The sequence below is a fragment of the Hemicordylus capensis genome, chromosome 2, assembly GCF_027244095.1.
Source record: "Hemicordylus capensis ecotype Gifberg chromosome 2, rHemCap1.1.pri, whole genome shotgun sequence".
Taxonomy (NCBI): domain Eukaryota; kingdom Metazoa; phylum Chordata; class Lepidosauria; order Squamata; family Cordylidae; genus Hemicordylus; species Hemicordylus capensis.
In genome coordinates this window covers 149776730-149798574 of record NC_069658.1, presented here as the reverse complement: position 1 = coordinate 149798574, position 21845 = coordinate 149776730, and the positions used below count along the sequence as shown (strand labels likewise).

The 21845-nt window shown below is 44.4% G+C and overlaps 1 protein-coding gene across 2 annotated transcripts in view; it reads right to left on the bottom strand.

Annotated features, from left to right (window-relative positions):
* TNKS (tankyrase) overlaps nt 1-21845 on the bottom strand; it is a 150075-nt gene that overhangs the window by 12549 nt on the left and 115681 nt on the right. The window contains exons 16-26 of one of the 2 annotated variants that reach the window (XM_053303344.1): nt 17584-17803; nt 17285-17394; nt 16222-16410; nt 15111-15363; nt 14103-14185; nt 13435-13555; nt 12431-12528; nt 12180-12254; nt 8580-8685; nt 7466-7652; nt 6626-6782 (exon numbers count right to left, since the gene is read on the bottom strand). In XM_053303344.1, coding sequence (XP_053159319.1) covers nt 6626-6782; nt 7466-7652; nt 8580-8685; nt 12180-12254; nt 12431-12528; nt 13435-13555; nt 14103-14185; nt 15111-15363; nt 16222-16410; nt 17285-17394; nt 17584-17803 — 1599 coding nt within the window. The remainder of the gene's footprint in view (nt 1-6625; nt 6783-7465; nt 7653-8579; nt 8686-12179; nt 12255-12430; nt 12529-13434; nt 13556-14102; nt 14186-15110; nt 15364-16221; nt 16411-17284; nt 17395-17583; nt 17804-21845) is intronic. The other variant, XM_053303345.1, reaches the window with a different exon arrangement.

Below are 21845 nucleotides of genomic sequence, written 5' to 3'. Positions count from 1 at the left end.
GAGTCTACTCTGAGTGCTGTGAGTTCACTGACTCGTCTAGCAGTAGTAATTGCTATCAAAAAAGCAGTCTTCCAGGAGACCAGTTTCAATGAACATGTGGCCATGGGCTCGAAAGGAGGCTGAGTGAGGGATGAAAGAACCAGAGATAGGCTCCATGGTTCCACAGGAGGCTTAACTGGCGGGTACACATTCGAGAGACCTTTTAGAAAGGCCTTACTCAACGGATGGGAAAACAAAGTCTTTCCATCACTGCCCGGGTGTTGTGCGGAGAGGGCAGCCAGATGGACCTTAAGGGAGACATTTGCAAGACCTTGAGTTTTTAGTATCGTTAGGTAACGTAAGACTTCCTTGATCGAAGCCTGCTTGGGTAAAAACCCTCTAGACCTTGCATATATTTTAAAACGGTGCCATTTGCTCTGATAATTCTTACGAGTGGATGCCTTCCGTTGGTTGAGCAAAATTCGTCTTAGGAGAGTATCCGCCAGGCGGTCAGATGAAGGGTGAGAACGTCTGGGTGCAAGATCTGGCCGTCGTCTTGTGTCAGCAGATCTAGGCGCTGAGGTAAGTGGTGGTAACAGTTCTTGGACAGTCTGCGTAGCCGCGGAAACCAAGGTTGTCTTGGCCACCAAGGGGTAATCAAGATCCCGTCGGTCGGTTGAGACAGCAGACGTGCCACTACCCTGGGTATCAGTGGGAGTGGGGGAAACATGTACGGAGTCTCTTCGGACCAGTTCAGCTGAAAAGCATCCCCTAGAGAACGAGCATCGTGGCCCGCTCTCGAGCAGTAACGGGAACATTTTGTATTCCTGGAGCAAGCAAAGAGATCTATGGAGGGAAACATCCATTGGTCGAAGAGCGGGGTCAAGACTTCTGAATGTAGTTCCCATTCGTGTTGGTGATCTTTCAAAAAGACCCGACTGAGGTCGTCGGCTAATACATTCTCCAGGCCTTTGATGTGTACTGCTGCAGGGGCAATCTGGTGTTGGATGCACCAGTGCCACAGCTGGACGCTGAGGGCACACAGGCTCCGGGACACCGTTCCGCCCTGACGGTTGATGTATGCTTGTGCAGTTGTGTTGTCGAGCTGGACTTGAACAATCTGGCCTTGTATGATTGGAAGAAAAGCTCGCAGAGCCAGAAAAACTGCTAGTAGCTCTAGGAAATTTATGTGTAGTAGGGCTTGTTGAGGAGACCACCTGCCTTGGATCTTGTGCCCGTTGCAATGTGCACCCCAACCCTGTAGAGATGCACCTGTGGTCAGCCAGACAGTAGGGGAGGGATTTTGAAAGGGGACCCCACTGAGCAGATTGTTTCGGCGCGTCCACCACGTTAGAGAACGAAGGACTTGAGGAGGCATTAGTAAGCGTTTGTCTTGATTGTCGCTGCATGGGTGAAAGACAGAAAGAAACCATAGTTGAAGCTTGCGCATTTTTAGGCGAGCGAAGTGTATAATCGCATTGCACGAAGCCATCAGCCCTAAGAGGCGTTGGACGGCAAGGGCTGGTTGGGTTGGTTGTTGCTGGAAGAGACGAATCAGGTCTCCAATACAGTTGAACCTGTCCTCTGGTAAGAACGCTTTCTGCACTCTGGTGTCCAAAACTGCTCCTATGTAGGAGATAACCGGAACCGGTTGTAGATGTGACTTTTTCCAATTGATTTGAACACCTAGGTCGTGGAGAAGATCTATCACATAACGGATATGCGAAAGTAACTCTTCTTTGGTCTTTGCTGCCAGAAGCCAGTCGTCTAGGTATGGATAGATAGCAATCCCTCTGGTATGTAGGTGTGCAATCACCACAGCCATGCATTTTGTAAAAACCCTCGGTGCGGTAGACAGTCCGAAGGGCAATACATTGTATTGGTACACTTCCCGTCCGACGGTGAAACGTAAGTACTTTCGGTGGCAAGGTCGAATACTTATATGAAAATAGGCGTCCTTGAGGTCCAGCGTTGCAAGCCACTCTTCTCCCTGAAGGAGAGGTAGGATGTGCTGTAACGCCATCATGCGGAATTTTCGGACGTGAATGAATTTGTTCAGGCGACGGAGATCCATAATGGGTCGTATACCCCCATCCCGTTTGGGAATTTGGAAGTAACGGGAGTAGAACCCGTCTAGCCTGTCTGCCCATGACACCGGGGATATTGCCCCTTTGCAAAGAAGATCCTTCACCTCTTCCCTCAGGAGATCCGATGCAGGAGTGAGCTTCATCCCCATAAAACGAGGAATGGTCTTGAATTCGAGTGCATAGCCTGAGCTCACAATCTTCAGGACCCATTTGTCTGATGTTATGTGGTGCCATGCGGGGACATGGCTGGCCAGCCTGATGGTTGGCTGGGACAGAATAGTCGATGGTGAGGACGGTACCCACGCTGGCTGGGAAAGGGAGAGAGGAGGAGGTGTCAATGGGCAATTGCAATTTTCAAAGACGCTTTTGGTTGTCCTGCGTCTTGGAACGCTGGGGTTGAGAAGCTTTATGCCTCTGCTGGTAGGCTCGCTTTTGATATGGGGTATATGGCTTTCTGAAATCCCAGCGATCTTGGGTTCGATAGTTGGGCCTATATTTTCCATAATTGGGTCGGTATCTTGATGACTGCCCGGAGGATGATTGGGCAGCAGTGAAGGTTTTTGCCGTGAACTTGGATTTTTTTAACTGTTCCATTGTGGCGTCTGTGGTGGTGCTGAAAAGACCAGAGCCATCGAAAGGCAGGCCTTCGATCTTTTCTTTCATGTCCATCTGGAGATTAGTGGACCGCAACCAAGCATGCCTGAGTAGAGTGATAGCTGCTGTCATGGCCCTGGACTCACTTTCCGCTAGGTGTTTAGAAATGCTTAGCTGGCGACGAGTCAAATCCCCAGTGTTTTCCAAGGTCTGGCGGAACTTAGCCCTAAACTCATGTATAGGCAAAGATTCCAGGTCTTTTTCCAAAAGTTCCCAGAGGCCATGTGTGTATTTGGCCGTGCAGGCCGCATAGTTGGCCACTTTGATCGAAAGGCACGAAGTCGAATACACCTTCCTGCCTAAAAGGTCTAGTTTTCTGCCCTCTTTATCCGGAGGAACTGTATGGCGTTTGCCTGACTTAGAAGAAGTGGCGCAATCAATAACAAGAGAATTGGGCGCCGGATGCTTCAACAAATATTCATTGTCCTTATCTTGTACCCGGTAGAGGCTCTCAAGTTTCTTGGAAGTTGGCGTGGAGGTGTGGAGTACTTCCCAAGCGCACTTAGCCGCCCTAGTGATCACTGGTAGCATAGGGAGTGCCACTGGAGCGGTAGATTGAGACTGAAGCATAAAGTTGTATACCGGATCATCTATTGTCGCCAAAGGAGAGCGAATGTCCAGCCCCAGGGAATCCGCCATCGCACGAATGTGCTTGTGGTAAGCTTTCAGCTCATCATTTGGAGATACATACGTGGGTGGAGCCACATCCACTGGAGGATCCGCAATATTACTGTCCTCATCCGAATCCGACTCAAAATCGGACGAACCATAATGTTCAGAGGGGGAGCAAGGAGACGGTTCATTTCCATTAGTTTGAGCAATGGTTTGTGTCTCTTCAGTGCTGACAGATGAGTGTGGCAGGACATCTGTCTGAATGGAGGCAGATCTTGTGCTCATAGGAAAAGTCTGTGAAGCACGGTGAAATAGTTCTGGGCACTGCGTCTGGGTAGATACAGTAGACACAGAACGCAGTGGCAATCGTTGAGACCCGGTGTCATCAAACACATATGGTTCTCCAGGTGAAGTTGTACCCATGGGATCCTGGGGGTATTCACAGGTGTGCCATGTTAGCGGGGAGCGTCCTTGGCTGGCGGATTGAGGTCTGGAGGAGTGTGCTGTGGAGACTGAAGGTTGAGATGGGCCTGCATCTGTTGGCAAGAAACCCTTAAAGGTAGAGGTTGTCCGTCTACTCGACGTTGAGTCCAATAGCGAAAGCAGTGAGCGAGTCGCTGATGGTAGAATATCCTCGGCATCGACGTCTATGATCTCGAAAGCAGGAGGTGGGCAGCGTGGCGTCACCTGAGAAGTGAGGACCGGGGTGTGCAGTACAGTATCTCGAAGACCGACCGACGGTGTAGATGGCGAAGCCGAGTGTAGTGGGGTCGGAGCTGGCGATAGAGCTCGAGCAATCGGCATCGAAATCGACGTCGAGGCAAGCACCGGTTGAACAGCAGGAGTCAATATCGAGGCAACTGTCGATGCTGAAGGAGCCGTCGACATCGAAGGATTTGTCGGCATCGACTGAGCTGTCGATATCGAGGGAGCAGGTAGCGCCGACTGATCAGTCGTCATTGGTGGCACTGCAGTGGTCGATGGAAACCCCGATGTTGATGGTAAAGCTGACGACTTCGATACACTTGGTGGAGATGGAGTACGCGGAGGCAGGTCTGGGGATCTTCGACGTTTTCTAGGTGGAGAACTATGCCGATCTGTGTTTCGACGCCCAGAAGGAGAGTCGTTACGTCCACTTGAATGAAGATCCGGTCTCGATGGGGAAGACGAAGAAGATGTACACGGCGTCGATGTTGACTTTACCGGTTTCGATGTCGATGTGGATAACTTGGATACACGCGAAGGAGCTGGAGATTCCTTCGACTTAGAATGTTTCTTCGGCATCGAAGTAGGCTTCGAAGAATCAACTTTCTTCGATGCTGAGGAAGACTTTCGGTGGCGGCTCGACGTTGATGGAGGTGCCGACTCCGCCCTCGGGGGCAATTTTGAAGACGAAGTTGAGGTCGAGGGACGAGGAGTACCCGGAGTGGAGGGGCTCAGAACCTCGTCATAAATAGCGGCCCGAAGGCGTAGCGCTCGGTTTTTTCTCGTTTGCTTCGAGAAAGAGAGGCAAATCTTGCAGGAGGCGACATTATGTTCCTCACCGAGGCATAATAAGCAAAGGTCGTGAAGGTCCTTGGAGGGGAGTTTCGCCCTGCAGCCTTCACACCATTTAAAAGATCTTTTCTCCTCAGTCATATTCACACTCGTAGTGGAGTCCGTTCCGAGGTCGAAGAGCCGGGATCGTCGTCAGTCAGTCCGCGTCGAGAACCGGGAAAAACCGAGAAGTCAGTCCGAGTCAAATTCCAAACAAAGGTCGCTTTCCAGTCCGTCGTCAAAACCAAAAATCAGTCAGTAAAGGATGAACTCGTTCTTAATGTAAAGAGGAACTTTTCCAACAGCTGAGGTGGCAGACCGAGGTCCAAACGCAAAGGCGGTCGGAAAAGAACTGAGGGACTTCGCGCCAAAGACACGCCTTATATAGAACGCTCAGCGTGGGGGTGTGGCTTCGGCGCTTCGACAAGCTCAGGCATGGCTACCGCGTGACTCCTGCGCAGGCGCAGAACCCATTCTTATGGGTATCGACGGATCTCGATCCAGATCCACTTCTTAAGCTAAAAACCAGAAGGAGACATGAAAAAGCCTAGGAGAACAGAAAGGTATCACCCTGGCACCTAAAAGAATGCAACAAAGGCACCAGGCAACCTCCCCAGAGAGGGAGTTCTACAAGAGGGCTGCCAGAGCCAAAAAAGGATCTCTGCAGGTAGCCCTTGCCTTGATTCTAAAGACAGAAACCTAACGGAGAGCATCAGCAGTTGAATATGCAGATGAACTTTCACACTACAAGCAAAGGTTTGTAGGACACTAAACATTCTGAATGGAGAACACAACTTACCTTATTGCCACCACCAAGTAAGTAGCCACTGGCTTTTATCAAAAGTCTTTTAACCTTTGCCACATTCAAGTGTGTCAGGTGACAGAGAAAGGTCTCTTGTTGCACATACTAAATAACAGTTTGAGTCTTTTAAAGAGGCTTTAGGGGTGGTAGGCAACGTCAAGACTTATACGTAGGAAGCTTTCAGGAAGGCTTTTGGCTCATTTGGACTGCATGGTTTTTAAAAAAAATTCTCACCACTGTTTTAGTTGGTTGATTTTAGTGTTTTATATACTGCATTCTAGGCTGCTCAGTTGTTTGCAACTAACAGTAGGATAGAAATAATTCAATCAAGGACCATCAGAACTGGGGGCGCTCTAGACTGTGCACACTTGTGGCAGGACAGATGCAGCAATCATGTCTGGCGTGTAAAGCTGGGAATGCACATGTCTTTCAACATTCATATATACATCTGGGGATCCTGGCTACACTAGATTTATATGAATGTTTAAAGCAGTGTGCATGTCACAATCACTGTATGTATCCTCATATAGAAAAGCAGATGATAAGTTCTTGGAAGACAGATACACATTAATCAGTAGCAGCCAGTGAGGGCAGTGCCAGGATCGGGGGTGGGGGGGAGTTGCGAGAGCGCCTTTAAAAATAAATTAACAGGTGCTTACCAACGTTAGGGCAGCACCTGCAAATTGCCTCAAGCTGCGGCTCCCCCAGGATCCCCTGTGGGGCGGCAGCATGGCCCTGGCCCCACCAGCTGCTACTGCTATGAATGTGTATAAAATGTGGGAAACACGAGCATAACACAGGGTTTGCTACATAAAGAATGGAGCAGCCCTAAGTCTGAGTGACTTTCATGGTGGACAGGCAATCTACACCAATTAATTGGTACAATCAATTAACATATAGATTATATGGCTCCACCAACACAACAAGCAGTGTGCCATTTTTATAAGCCACCTACCTGTTCTCCTCTATAGATGACATACTCTGCGTATGCAAGTCCATTGACACTCGGCCTGCCAATTACCGAATGATGCCCAGGAGGGGCATGAGCCATTTTCATCGTGCTAAACTGTAGGAAGGATTTCCCCAGGGTCACGCGGCAAAAAAGCATTTGTCTAAAAGAAGGGAGAAGGGGGGGGAAAGAACAAAAGTAATTTCATACTGCACAAGGTTATTTAATGCTTTCAATAAATTGGAACCTGAAACTTGTGTGTGCTATTGATTCTCAAAACTTTGATGATGTACTAAAAAATAGTTGTTTTCATGTCGGCAAATCTTCAAGTACTAGTTCAGATCTTGTATTGGGTTGGTTAGTTTACCTACATCCTTACTGCAGCGAGAAAGTGCAGATTCTTCTTGTGAGAGGATCAATGATTGTTCAAGGAAAAGAGCAACAAAATGGCTGGCTCACAAAAGCATGCCTGGGTAAGCAATGAACCTGATGAAAAAGCAAAGCTTTCAATGACTAGCTCTTCAGGCCATGATTACTTGCACATTGGAATGAAGTCAAAGGGCAATGAAGCCAAAAGCTTGTCATTAACAGCATTCAATCTGCACAAGCCACCAGCACATGGAGTCCAAAGGCACTTATGGTTGGCTCTCTCATGTGACACCCCGCCCCCCACAGCTCTAACATGCAGAAACATTTGAGTGTTTACATTCCTCCAAGTTAGAGATTTGATGAGGCTTGCTACATTTCTTTATCTTTTCATTTTGACACTCAACCACCTTCTCCTTTCTTCAAAAAAGGGAATTTTGTACCTCACCTATCAGGTAAGACAGTTTACCAGAAACCTACCTGTGGCAGATATAACAGGACCTGTCTTTGTGCGTGGGGCAGCCTGTGCCTCCACCAATCCCATATACATATTGGTTACTTTTAGAGGAATTTTCTGCAAAGTAAATCCCAGCTCCAAACATCCCTCCAATGTAGGCATGCCTTTCATCAAATCCTTTGTGAATAATCGCATTAATAAAAGGAGACCCTAGAACAGAACATGAAACAATTTTTTCACATATAATATACAAATGCCACTCCCCTCCAAACATGGATGTCTGTATACAGATAAATTCAACCAAATTCAACCGACTAAAAGAAATGTACAAAGTTTGTATTCAACTGATCTTCCAGTACATTATTTATGATTTCTACACAAAGCAGGAAAACATTATACTCCCAACCTCCACCAAATCTTGTTACAACATACAGAAAAATAATGCCCGCATCTTTGTAGGAGTAATCCCCCTGGACTAGGAAAATCCTCCAGTTATTGTCAAATCTATTAAGTAGGTGGTTGGATAAAGTGAGTGTTGGAAAGAGTTTGGGCTTGTCTGCTTGGCAAAGAATTATCTACAGAAAGAGGTTTCTCTTTCTTACCTGCCCCCCCACCTCCACCCCCGCAGCTGCTCACAGAAAAGTTACCTTATTCAGAAGTATGGCTGATGTTAATGCGAAGATGTGTCATAGGCACATAAGAAGCTGGCATATACAGAGTCAGACCACTGGTCCATCTAGCTTAGTATTGTCTTCACAGACAGGCAGTGGCTTCTCCAAGGTTGCAGGCAGGAATCTCCCTCAGCCCTATCTTGGAGATGCTGCCAGGGAGGGAACTTGCCCTGTGGGCATAGCTGAGCAGCAGCAACTCTCCAGAACATCTGGCACCCTCCCTGTCCTACCTGGAGCCCCTACTCCGAGTGCCTCCCTCACTTCCTCACCCTACTTCCACATTCAATGAGAATTGGGGGGGGGGGATATTTCCAGTTCAAAAAAATTAAACTCATAATTCACAGTCATCATCCTATTTGTATCTATTCCTGCTAGCAAGGAGAAAAGGAAAAGTGCAATGCATGTAAATGTTTAAAACTGTGCAACGTTCTACCAACAAATCCAAAGAGTGAGCTTGCTTCTTTACCATGAAACAACATGCGTTCATTGTGATGGTTATGGTTTTCTTCTGAGACTTCTTTCTGCCTATGACAGAATCTCTCCCGTAGTTTCTTATTCACAACCTTCTGAATCTATAAACAGATTAAAGACACACCAGTCATTTACGCAAATACAACAAACTCATAGTCAAGTCAAGTTTTATTTACGGTCCTAGACCAAACAATCCATGCATGCAAACAGCAGAACAATTTATAGAAAACTCTATAGGTTCTCATTATACATCTTAAAAGCAATGTAACAAAATTTGGCTACAGAGTTAAAATTTAAAACATTTTCATCAGAAAGTAAGAATTTAACAAGTTGTTCAGCAGATCGATCTGTCTGTTTACAGACCAGAGGTAAAATTAAGTGCTCCCTCGGTTGCCTATGTATTTTACAGGATAATAGAATATGCTCAATAGATTCTATTTCCCCACTGCCGCATCTGCAATAGCGTTCTTCCAGGGGAACACCATTGTATCTCCCGGCTAATAATGCAGAGGGAAAAGAATTTGTTCTTGCCCTTGTAAATGCCCACCGGAATTTGCTGAGTGTAATATGGAACAAATAATTTGCTGGTGAAAGATCCCATCTAGTTCTTACTCCTTTATAGAATTCTGTCAAAGAGGCCCAGTTATTTTGCAATTCAATATCTGTCAAACGCTGTTTTATTATTCTTTTAGCATTTGACAAGTCTAACTCCAGCAGTTGTTCAGGGTCTATTCCTAGAGCAGCAAGCTTTTTACTAACTACAGTGCACCACTGCGGTTGTGGGTTTAACGATAGAAACTGAGGAATTAGGCCCACCGGGCGTAGGTGGACTCTCAACCAAAAGTAAATAATTAATAGCCAGGCACGAGATTCAATCTTTATGAGGCCGGCCTCCATACGCAGTATTACGTTTGCGGTGCATCTTGTAGTCCCAAAGATAGCTCTCAGGAAACCGGATTGGATTCTTTCAAGCATAACAAAGTTCGCATAAGGTCCCAATTGACTCCCGTACAAGAGCTGAGGGATAACCTTTGCTGAATATAGTTTTAAAGCTGCAGGAATGAAACCTGCTCCCTGTATTCTAAAAAATCTGTTAATTGCCACCACACTGCGTTTTGCTGAGTCAGCTACCATTCTCATATGTGCCGCTTTCCCAGCATTTTGTTGAAAAACTACCCCAAGATATTTTATTTGATTGACCTGTTCTAATTTATGTCCATCCAAGGTCCATGTAAATATCCTTGGCTTATTTTTAAAGCACATAATTTTAGATTTATTATAACTGATCTTCAAGTGTTCCTCTTAGCAATAAGATGTTAGAACATCTAAAGCTCTTTTGAGCCCGACCCTGGTTTGAGATAAAATAACCGCGTCATCCGCATACATCAGGATCGGGATCTTTTTGTTGGCTAATTTAGGTGCGTGGATATCAACATTTTGCAGCCGATTAATCAGATTGTTAATATAAAGATTGAATAAATAAGGGGCCAACACACACCCTTGCCGCACACCTTTCTCTGTTGGAATTGAATTGGTGAAATTGCTGGCAGTGTCCAAACGTACTCTTAAAGAGGAGTTCTCATGGAGCTTGATGAGCAATAATAAAAGCCTTTGATCTATAGATGTACTAGCCAATTTAGTCCATAGTAGACTCCTTGAAATTGAGTCAAAGGCCATTTTAAGGTCCACGAAAGCGGCGATCAGTGGTCCTTTATGGACCCTAACTTGTTTGTCCACAAGATGTTGTAAAATTAAGCAATGGTCCATAACCGATCTATTCGGTCTAAAACCTGCTTGCTCATCATGGATTATATGCTCCTGCTCCATCCAAGAGCAAAGTTTTACACACAGATGTTTGGCGTACAATTTACTTATTATATTCAAAAGGCTAATTGGCCTGTAGTTAAAGGGATCCTCCCTATTGCCTCTTTTATAGATCGGGACCACCATGGCTGAGCCCCACTCCTGAGGGAATTGTGCAGTTTGGTCTATATAGGTGAACAAAAGAGCCAGTGCTGGGGCCCACCAGTCTATATGAGCCTTTAATAGTTCTGGAGGGATGTAATCATTCCCGGGTGCTTTTCCACCCTTCAGCTGCATAATTAGTTGTTCCACCTCATAGGTGGAGACCGTAGGCCAGGAAGGTAAAGTATCTATATGTAGGTCAATCTGGGGTTTAAATGTGTGGTTGCTATAAAGTTTCCGAAAGTGTGATTCCCATAATTCAGGGGCAATTGGACAGGCCTGTTCAGAGTTTACCTTATTTTGGGATAATGAAATCAGCCTCCAAAAATTTGTTAAATCATTTTTCCTAGCTGCTTCTATCAAAGATAGCCATTCCTTTTGAGTTGCAATCGATTTCTTAGTTCTAAGAAGAGCTTTATACTCCTTTTTCTTTTTAGACAGTTCTAAATGTGTATGCGTAGGCGGGCAGAGAATAGCATATTTTGAGAGCATGACAAGATGCTTTTTTGTCCTTATGCAAACTCATATAAACGGGATCATTTTTCAAGGTGCAGGGTATTCTGTGAAAATATTTTAAAATACAGTGGTCCCTCGACTTACGTAATTAATCCATTCCGAACGCACGTTCGGAGGTCGAAATTTTCGTAAGTCGAAGAGCGCACCACGGAAGTCTGGAAACATTCGTAAGTCGAGGAAACTGCATCTAAAAATTCGTAGGTCGAGTAAGCTGAATATAAACCGGCAACTACTTCCGGTCTTTTTTGTCGCTTGTAACTCGAAAACATCGGATGTCGAGTAGTTCGTAGGTCGAGGGATTACTGTACTGAACAAGTGCACTTACATTGCATTGAGTTCAGTGGATCTTAGGAATGTCCACTCTCCCTAAATCTAGCAGATTAACTGTTTCATGAATAATGGTCAAGACTACGCACTATAATTCAGACCCGTAATAAGCCATTTGTCTGCACACCTGGACTGAGATACATTTGCCTCTTGGAAAAGGAGGCATGTTGCATCACCTCCACAGACTGCAACAATATTTTGCCAGGTTCAAAAGGCTGCTTTCAGACTTTTCCTAGCCTGGAAAAGCAGGAGGATGTTAGTAGAGCATTACTGCAACTGCTTTCCCTTTAAGGTCAGTAGAGGCAGATGCTCTTTCTAATCTGGGGGATGAGCTCTATTATACCAGCTTCCCCCAACCCTGAATGGTCCACAAGATACAACTGGAATAGATCATAAGGAGCATGGAGTGCTATTACTTATAAAGCTCTTGAACTGGAAGTATAATAACCGTGCAAATAAAATCAAGAATAACCCACCTACTCAAGTTCTTCCTCCACCCCATACCCCAAATGATGAAAGGCTTTCTGTTCAAATGAAGATGGTGAAAAGCAATACATGGTAAAGAAAATGAGCACATTCTTCATTCGCCCTGCTCCAGTCATTCCTGGGACTGTAGAGTGCCTAAGTACTCCAAATCTATTAAAAGCAAGAGAAGTAGGCCCATGGGCATTCCTAGGTCTCAAGGAGTGCAATGAGAGTAGGTACCCTGGCCAAGTAGTGATTCACTTGCCAGCAAAATGGGCATGTGTTTTACACCTAGGTTTCCAAAGGTATTGAAATTTCTTACCCTGATGACATTATATCTGTTGAAAATTCCGCCTGCATTGCCACCATCTCGGTGTTCCCTGATGGTACTCTGCATCTGTAAAACAGTAAAATTATACATAGAGCAAGATACCCTGAATGGGATGTTTCAGAAATACTGCACACATCTTAGTTTGGTAGCCAGCAGCATTAGTGTTCTGAGAACAGATGCAGTAATTAGAAATAGGCATATTTTATCTCTTGCGGGGCGGGGAGAGGGAGAGAATGCATTACCTCTTCTTCCACAGACTGATATTCTTTGTCGTCAGGCGCAAGATCTATAAGAATAGTCCCCTGGCTCACACAGTGAAAAGTCAAATAAGGATTGGTGCCTGAAAAAGGAAAATAGTCAAAACATTAAATCTGTATGTGCACCCATACACAATACAGCAAACCACAAATATCTCCTTTGCTGGAATATTTCCACTATCAGTATTAAATAACTGCAGTGTAAGGAGAGATCTGTAAGAGGCCTTACTTTAAATACAATTCCTATTCTAGCCATAGGTTTGGCATTTAAGGCCCCCTGCTACATTCAGAAACTATACAGAACCATGGACTGACACAGATTTAACACGGGTTCTCTAACCACAAAACAGGTCTCAGAAGAACACTGGAATGGTAACTTCCATTCCAGCTGGGAATGGAAGTTGGGTTTGTAGCATATGAAACCCTCCCCACGGGATGAGAGGGTGGTGCTAAAAAGGGAAAGACGACAGTATGTGGAGCTCATACTTATGAGGCAAATGTGTTACCCTAGACTGGGTTGGAGGGCAATGAGAAGGAGGTTTGTGCAAGGGAACATCTCCTCCCTTCCAGAGGGTCTCCTAACCCTCAGAAGAGGCTTTTTAGGGATGCATGGGACAGGAAGTTCCGTTCTGCCAATGTCCTTCTGTTTGTGCAGGTCAGGATACAACCACTAAGATGTGTAGATAAAAATCTCTTATAAAAAGGTTTTTAATTTTGTTCTAATTACCCCTTCCTTATTGCTCTCAGGCCCATGAGGAGAAACTGCTGCACTCAATCCTGAGGTTTTCAAACAGGGCACTAAAATGAACTATAAAAATGAACTAAACCAATTAAACACATACTCACAGTAGTTAATCAATGCTTTGCCTAAATCATCCATTTCCTTAGGCCCTGAAAAATCTGTACAATAAAGCAGGGCAGGGGGATGCTCTCATTGTGTAGTCAAAATGCAGATTGATACTTAAGACAAACTGCTTTAACAGACTCACCTTGCTGTCCGCCTAGAAGTCTCTCTACACCCTTTATTAACTTGTGACGATGCCCATAAGCATTGATACCAATTTCTTTGAGCTCTTCATGTCCCATGTCTGCCAGTACATCCAAGGTAATCTGAATTACACAGACATCACAAAAATAAATAGACAGATGAGCTAACTTGGGAATTGGAAAGGCAGCATAAAGATGTATTAAATAAAATAAGTAGGTTGATTCATCAATTCTCTGCTAAATTTCTTCCTCTTTTCATTCATTCCCTTTGTTCTTCCCTACCCATCAAAACGTAGATTAAAAAAACACACACATTTATATACTAATGGCAGCATAATACTACTACTACCCACCCTTCAGAAGTAACAAATTTTAACAAACTAGTCTATATATGAATAGCATGAAGCTATCAATCCATAGAAGGTCAACTTTTAAAAAATCTTTGATATTTGCAGTAATTTAAACTATTAAATTTAAATGCAGTAATTTAAACTATTAATGCAAATTCACAATTCTCTTAACAAAGTGATAAAAGATTACAGATGAAAGCAGAGGAATTCTGTTCTTAAAATTATATTTTATATATTTAGATAATTCTGAGCGCCAGTTAAGACTGCACTTGACCTAACTCATTTTCTGAAAGATTGTGTGGACAAGCCACCTGTTTTACCTGTTCTGTTTCAAAGATATCCCGAAGATGTTCCAAACCCAGGCTTTTCAGAAACTGGCTGATGTTCATATCAAGACCAACAACTGCAACAAAAAGGAATATGTCAAGAGTATCCTTCCCAGGAGGCATCCAGCACACGCTCAACGATCTAACAAAATCCCATTTCAATCTCACACCCTCCTTAGTGCTTCCTGCTCTCTCTCACATCCTGCATTAAAGCCCAATAAAGCAAATGTTTATTAATTTCATCTGGAACATTCAAAATGGGGTCTGCCTGTTTTGAGGCAGTGTGGCATCCCATGGAGTGGCAAGTGATGCAGTGGATGGCTGGGTCACTGTGGGTGAGCAGTTGCTTTGTCTCACTCCTAGCATGGGAGGCAAGGAAAGATGTGGCGTAAACAGCATCATTAACCAGAGTCCTTTGCTCAACTGCTTTCCCACTCTGAACAGACACTCTGCCTCACTCTGTCCTCAAAAGGTGGGAAGATGGGAAAATGTGGAGCAAACAGGTCTCCCCCCACCCCACCCTCCACCTCAAACACAACTGCCTTCCCACTCCCTTTCAATCCTTCAGAGCGGGAGAATTTCAGCATGAGAAGCTAAGCGAGGGATGGAAAGGTTGTCTCCTAAGGAACACCCTTTCCTCAGGCTTTGGGATCAAGGCGTAAGACATCCACAGCTCAAGTCCCTTCTGGAGCTGCTTCCAGGACCAAAAAACTAACAAACTGCTCAAGTAAATTTTGAACGGTGTTGCAACAGCTTGGATGCGAGCGATGCCAAAACCCTGCTGTTTGCTAATCAGGCAGGATAAGTCTGAGAGCTGAGGGGAAAACCCTCCTCTTGGCATTGTTCTTGCCAACACCTGCCTGTCAACCAAGAGGAGGGACTTTTCACAAGAAAAGACTGCCCACCTGGAACCACTGAAAAATGTTGTATACATTATACATTAAGAAAGACAACCAAACACATCACAAGAGAGATGATAGTACTATAATATAATTTTCACACCTTTAGCAAAGTTACCTTCGCCTTCTTTCCTCTCGGTTCCTGCTGCTCCATCGCCGGCATTGGAGGCCCCTCCTGCTGCAAGTTCTGCCATAGGTCCTGCCAGGTTATCTATGCTGCTGGCAGCAGAGAGACAGGAAGGAGTAGATGCTGGTGAAATGATTGAGGCACTAACAACAGTAGCTTGAGGTTTAAAGCAGGTGGGCAAGGCCTCTGGAGGCATCGCATCGATCAGAAGGGCTCGAATATCATCAGCCTGAAAACAAAGAAAAGTCCGAACCACTTAGTTTAATTAAAACAAATATTCATTTGCTTTTAAAAAGAGAAAATATAGCTTAAAAGGATTATTTTGGTTCTTTTTTTAAAAAAACAGGCTTATCCTTTGAACTGATATCTATCACTTGAGAGCCACTTTTTGACAGAAAATTTAAACACATTAAAATCCACCGAATTGGAGCTACTAAAAAAGGACTGCAAGGCTGAGAGAGAGAAAATGCTTTTCAATATGAAAACTTGCAATCCCCAAGTGTTCTAGTAATTTGCCTCAAGTTTTTGCAGGAGAAAAATATTATTTGGTTGTGTTCACACATGCTGACACTTCAGGTGCACATATTTGGTATTTAAAGTTGAAAATGAAGTAGCAGGATCAAAATCTAGTTTAAGAAGGAAAGAATCATTCAGTGGTAACCAAAGCTAGAGTCTTATGATTTTGCATGGGCAGATGGATTCACAACCAGAAAATTAGTCATTTTTACTATCATCAGCTCTGCCCTGTCCAAAATGCTGAACAGGAGAATCAGTCAGTGTGATATAGTGGATCAAGTGTTGAATCTGGACTTGTGAGAGCTGGTCTTTAGTCATGAGTAAACCTTGAAGCTCCCTGAGAAATTTCAGGCCAGTCACGCACACTCAGCCTAACCAGCTTAATTGGGTTGTTTGAGGGGATAAAAATCAGGCTAACACCATACGAATGAATGAATGAATAGGTACCACCTTGAGCTCCATGGGGGAAGTCAGGATATAAAGATGGCTAATTAAACAAGATGTGGCACTGTTGGCTAATAAGACTAACAGAATATAAGTAACTAACTTTGAAAAGAGCAATAGCACTTACTGTAGCCAGGTCCAAAGGTGTTTGGCCTTCTTGGTTCTTCATTGTTGGATCGGCTCCATGTGCTAGAAGCAGAGCACAGAGCTGTGTCCTTCCTTTTTGTGCTGCTTCATGCAATGGCGTGAATGCCCACTTATCTGTAGCATTTACACATGTATTGTACTTGATCAGCAAGGCCGCTATATCCACATGCTGGAAAAGAGAAGAAATACAATTAACCAAAAATGTACAGTAGCAAACATCCTCAAATGATTTGTTATGCATTTAGAACTCCAATATGGATGGACAGAGTTAATGCTGTAATCTTATTAATGCACTGCATTTATGCACGTCTATAACTTAAATTATTATTATGATTTTTCATCTTCTACTTTTCAACAAAAAAGTTCACAAAGCAGGTGCATGCAGAGAAGGACTGGATGAGGCAATATGTAACGATCACTGCAGCCCCCGACTGAGGCCCCTGCACATCTTCATTTACCTGAAGTTTCCCAAATGGGGGTGGATGCATTTGTACATCCCCATCATGCAGAAAGGGAAGCTGCAACAGTCTTGGGTAATGACTTGTTTTTGGACAACAACTCCTATCAACCCCCGTCTTCAGCCATTGTGGCTGGAGATGATGGGAATTGTAGTCTTAACCCAACAGGTTACCCAAGACTGGACTGCAGTTAAGGAAGAAGAGGACCAGGACATGGTGCAGCTTAAGAACCCCCACCCCACCCCCTATCATTCATTCTGGTTCTGGACTTTAGCATGGTCTGCAGGGCAGTACAAATGGCTCTTTAACAAGTAGTGGTAACTTATCTCGCATGACTACTTACAACCAGACACTGCATCGATCTACCAAGTAGTGATAAGGATCCTACAATTTCTCTGCTTCCCAGATTCCCGATTAGGTGCAAAAGTGTATTAAACTCTCTCTGCCAGCTTATCAAGTGGTTCTGGGCATGCAGTGATTAGTTGCCACTTGGTAAAACCTATTCTGAATCTGACAGACATTCTAATTGATAGGGAAAACTGCACTAAGAAGCAGCTTGCCATTAGCCACCTGGCTTATACCTACACCATAGGATGCTGCATTATGTAGTGGAATCAATCCTCCTTTATCTTGAGCATTGACATCAGCACCGTGCTCCAGAAGGTATTCAGCAACTTCCAAATTATTGTAGCCCGCTATAAGAAAAAACAAAGCATCAACAAACAGAAACCTCAGGAGTTAAAGACATCACTTGTATTTATAAATAAGTAGTAGCACTTGCATTCCTTTCATGATGCTTTAGGCAGTTGGGACCGTTTCCAGGACAATTCTCCGTGAATAAATTACATAACGGTTTGATAAAGGAACGCTGACAACTTGCTTACCTGCAAGATGCAATGGGGTAGAATTTCGCCCCTGGGTGTCTCGACAATTGATGTTTTCAGGAGAACACAGCTTCTGAACTCGTGCCAGGCAGCCCTTTTTGGCGGCATCCAGCAGGGCAGCGTCTCCTCGTAGCAGGTCCTGTATATCCGTGTCTCCTTCTTTCACCAAGTCTAGAGGTGTGTTGCCATCTCTGTTCTTCTTTGTTGGATCTGCTCCATGCTAGAAACAATATTTCTTCTGGTTACAAGCAGACATTAAATACAGGCTGCTTGAAGTTTCCTCTTCCAAAATGTCCCCTTTCCCACAAGCCCCAGACAAAATCATGCATACTGTTTATATTTTATAATATTTATATTCTGCCATCAGCATACACGGCACTTTAAAGTGTAGTATGAGCAGAGAGAATTCAAAAAGCTCTGTAACCTAAGAGGCTTACAATTAAATTTAGGCAGTGAGGAGATACAAGGATTCACTCTAAAGTCCAGCTTCAAAACTGGGGGTCGGGGGAGGGTTTGAAGTATTTTTAGTTTCCCAAAAAGTACAGATGTGTGCTGACGAATCCCACTCATGCCTACATGTACTGGCCGGAAGCTGGTGCAAAGCTGCATGCACTTCAAACCCACTAAAGCCAAAAGAGCTCAAAGGGCATCTAACCTTGTGGGGAATAGTGGCTACAGTGTTGCAGATAAATGTATTGCAGTATTAAACTACTGTAAGTTATTTTGAATATCCTTTACTCCGAGTAGTAGGATAGATATTCAAGTTATACATAGCTGCAGACAGGTTTGGTTTGGACATGCATAACCATGTACTAGAGATGTGCAAATTGCTTTGAGTCAAATCGATTCAAACTCAAATTGGGGTGATTAGAGTGATTTGAACTCAAATCAAACCACCTTTGAATAGGTTTTACCAAGTGGCAACTGATCACTGCATGTCCAGAATTACTAGATAAGCTGGCAGAGAGAGTTTAACAAAGGCTTGGAATAAAGACCTGGAGTTAGAATAAAAGACCTGGTTAGAGTTCAAATCAACCCTGATTTGAGTTCAAATTGATTCGAGCATCATTTGTCTTTGCCTGATTGGGGCCCACCTTCCCTTCCCCCAGTTGTTGAGTCCCAGTGTCTGCTTGGCCCAAGAGCACCTCCAAGAGCAACACCTGACAGAAGCCGACCAAGGACACCAGAAGCCCCCAGCAGAAGATGCCAGAAGGTGAGACCTCCCCTGCCTTGGTCAGGTTATAGGGACTCGTTTGGTGAAGGGAGGGATTAGGTACTAGTAGGACTGTACAACAGGAGGAGTGGGTTTAGGTTAGAGAGGCCACAGTAATCCTTTGCTCAACTTACCCAATTGTTGCTTGCTCCCCTCCAAAAAAGGCCCCCCAAATAAAGGCTGTCTTTTTTTTTTTTTTTTGGTGGATGGTGGTGACGAAGTTTTCTAGCTTCTGTATGTGCACTGGAGTGCTATAGATAGCATTGTGTGTGGCACACAGAGCATAAATAGACCACCCCAGTCCCCACACCCCCTTAAAGGCGCCCCCCCCATCAGAGTTAGAGCTTCAATTATTTAAAAAACCCCACAATGTCTGGGAGGGTGCAAAGCAGAGCCAGGAGCAGAGTGGCAGGCAGAGGGAGGGATGCTGCTGCTGGTCATGGTTGGCAACAACAAGAGGGACCTCACTCCACTGCAGAGTGAGGCATGCTGCTTTCCTGTCCCTCACGGTGCACTGGTGGGGGAAGAAGAAAGAGTGGACATCTGCTGCTAGTGACACGGCAAGTCCCTCCCATGCAACAAAGCACAGGTGGGCTGTACTGCATGTACAGGTGCTTGACGCTGACCACATGGCAGATGAGCTGGTGGCAGCCATGGATCGTCAGGTGGAGGGATGACCATCTGGGCAGCCAGACCGAGATCAAGGGTTCGTGGTCACCAACAATGCTGCCAACACAACTAGCTGTAGCCTCTCTGTGTGTTTTCTCCACTTTGGAGGCATCTGCAATTGCAGCAAGATGACAGCAGAGTTGGGACTTGGGAGGCAGGTCCATTTGATTGCTTTAGAACTGGTGGGACTAGAAGTAAATGTTACTACAAAATGGTCCCCAGAAGCACCAATATATGGCTTTTACAGAGAAAGGTTACTTTCCCCCCTCATTGTGCAAAGTTTATTAATTTTTTAAAACTGTGAAGCACCAGGAGTGCTTAGATAGAAAGATGGTATATAAATGCAATAGAAGAAGCCATTATAAACCCTAAGATGAACAGATCCAATCTATCCAATTGCTTCCATAGATCATCCATAACTTCCTAGTCCACCTTCACCCTATGGCCCAGCAGCAACAAAACAAATGGAACAAAAGGGAGTGGGCAGGCATGGAAGTTAGGCAAGGGGTAAGTGTGGCTAAACAGGATCACAGTAGCATTGCTGCTTTAGTATCTTATTCATAGGAACACAGGAAGCTGCCTTATACTGAGTCAGACCATTGGTCCATCTAGCTCAGTACTGTCTACCCAGATTGGCAGTGGCTTCTCCAAGGTTGCAGGCAGGAGTCTCTCTCAGCCCTACCTTGGAGATGCTGCCAGGGAGGGAACTTGGAATCTTCTGCATGCAAACATGCAGGTGCTCTTCCCAGAGCAGCCCCATCCCCTAAGGGCAATACCTCAGAGTGCTCACATATGTAGTCTCCCATTCAAATACAATCCAGGGCAGACCCTGCTCAGCAAAGGGGACAATTCATGCTTGCTACCACCAGTACCTTTTTTGCAGATCTGATCCATGGCTTCACATTTCATATGACTTTCTCTTTTATCCCTAAATCTAACACGTCCTCCATACTACTGCTGGAGTTGAAGTACTGTGTTTGGAAGTGTGTGGTCAATTCTGTTACTGGGATTTTGGCATCGACATTCAGCAAGGAAATTAGCCTACAGTAGCGCACACTGAAGAATATAGGAACAGCCCTGCTGAATCTGACCAAAAGGCCACCCAGTCCAGCAACCTCTTTCAACAATGGCCAGGCAGTTGCTTTCAGGAAGCCACATGACGGTGGCTTCCCCCACCCAGCAACTGGCATTCAGAGACAGCCTGCCTAGAGACATGGAGAGTGGGATGTAAAATGTAAATAATAACAACAACAAGCTATTCAACTCCAATGAAACAAAGCAGGCCTACAAGAAAGAACAAGTCAAGAACCGAGCAGAAAAATGGAAAAATAAGCCACTGCATGGTCAATATTTGCACAATATAAGTGGAAAATCAGACATCACCAAGACCTGGCAATGGCTTCAGAATGGCAACTTGAAGAAAGAAACAGAGGGTTTAATACTGGCTGCACAAGAACAGGCACTAAGAACAAATGCAATAAGAGCCGAAGTCAAAAAATCCACAACAAACAGTGAGTGCCGCCTTTGTAAAGAAGCAGATGAAACAGTGGACCACCTAATCAGCTGCTGTAAAAAGATCGCACAGACTGACTACAAACAAAGGGATGACAAGGTAGCAGGGATGATACACTGGAACATCTGCAAAAAATACAAGCTACCTGTAGCCAAAAATTGGCGGGACCATCAAATTGAAAAAGTGGTAGAAAATGAAGATGTAAAAATATTATGGGACTTCCGACTACAGACAAACATCTGCCACACAATACACCAGATATAACTGTAGTTGATGATGATGATGATAATAATAATAATAATAATAATAATAATAATAATAATTCAATTTCTATACCGCCCTTCCAAAAATGGAAATAACAAACAAATAAGATGGCTCCCTGTCCCCAAAAGGCTCACATTCTAAAAATAAACATAAGACACACACCAGCAACAGTCACTGGAAGTACTGTGCTGGGGGTGGATAGGGCCAATTACTCTCCCCCTGCTAAATAAAGAGAATCACCATGGTAAAAGGTGCCTCTTTGCCCAGTTAGCAGGGGATTAGCAGGGGAAAGAAAAATAAGTTAAAATAATCGACATAGCAATACCAGGGGATAGCAGAATAGAAGAAAAAGAAATAGAAAAAATCACAAAATACAAAGATCTACAAATTGAAATTGAAAGGCTGTGGCAGAAAAAGACCAAAATAATCCCAGTGGTAATTGGCGCCCTAGGTGCAGTTCCAAAAGACCTTGAAGAGCACCTCAACACCATAGGGGCCACAGAAATCACCATCAGCCAATTACAAAAAGCAGCTTTACTGGGAACAGCCTATATTCTGCGACGATATCTATAACAGCAGCAACAACATTGATAATAAACTTCA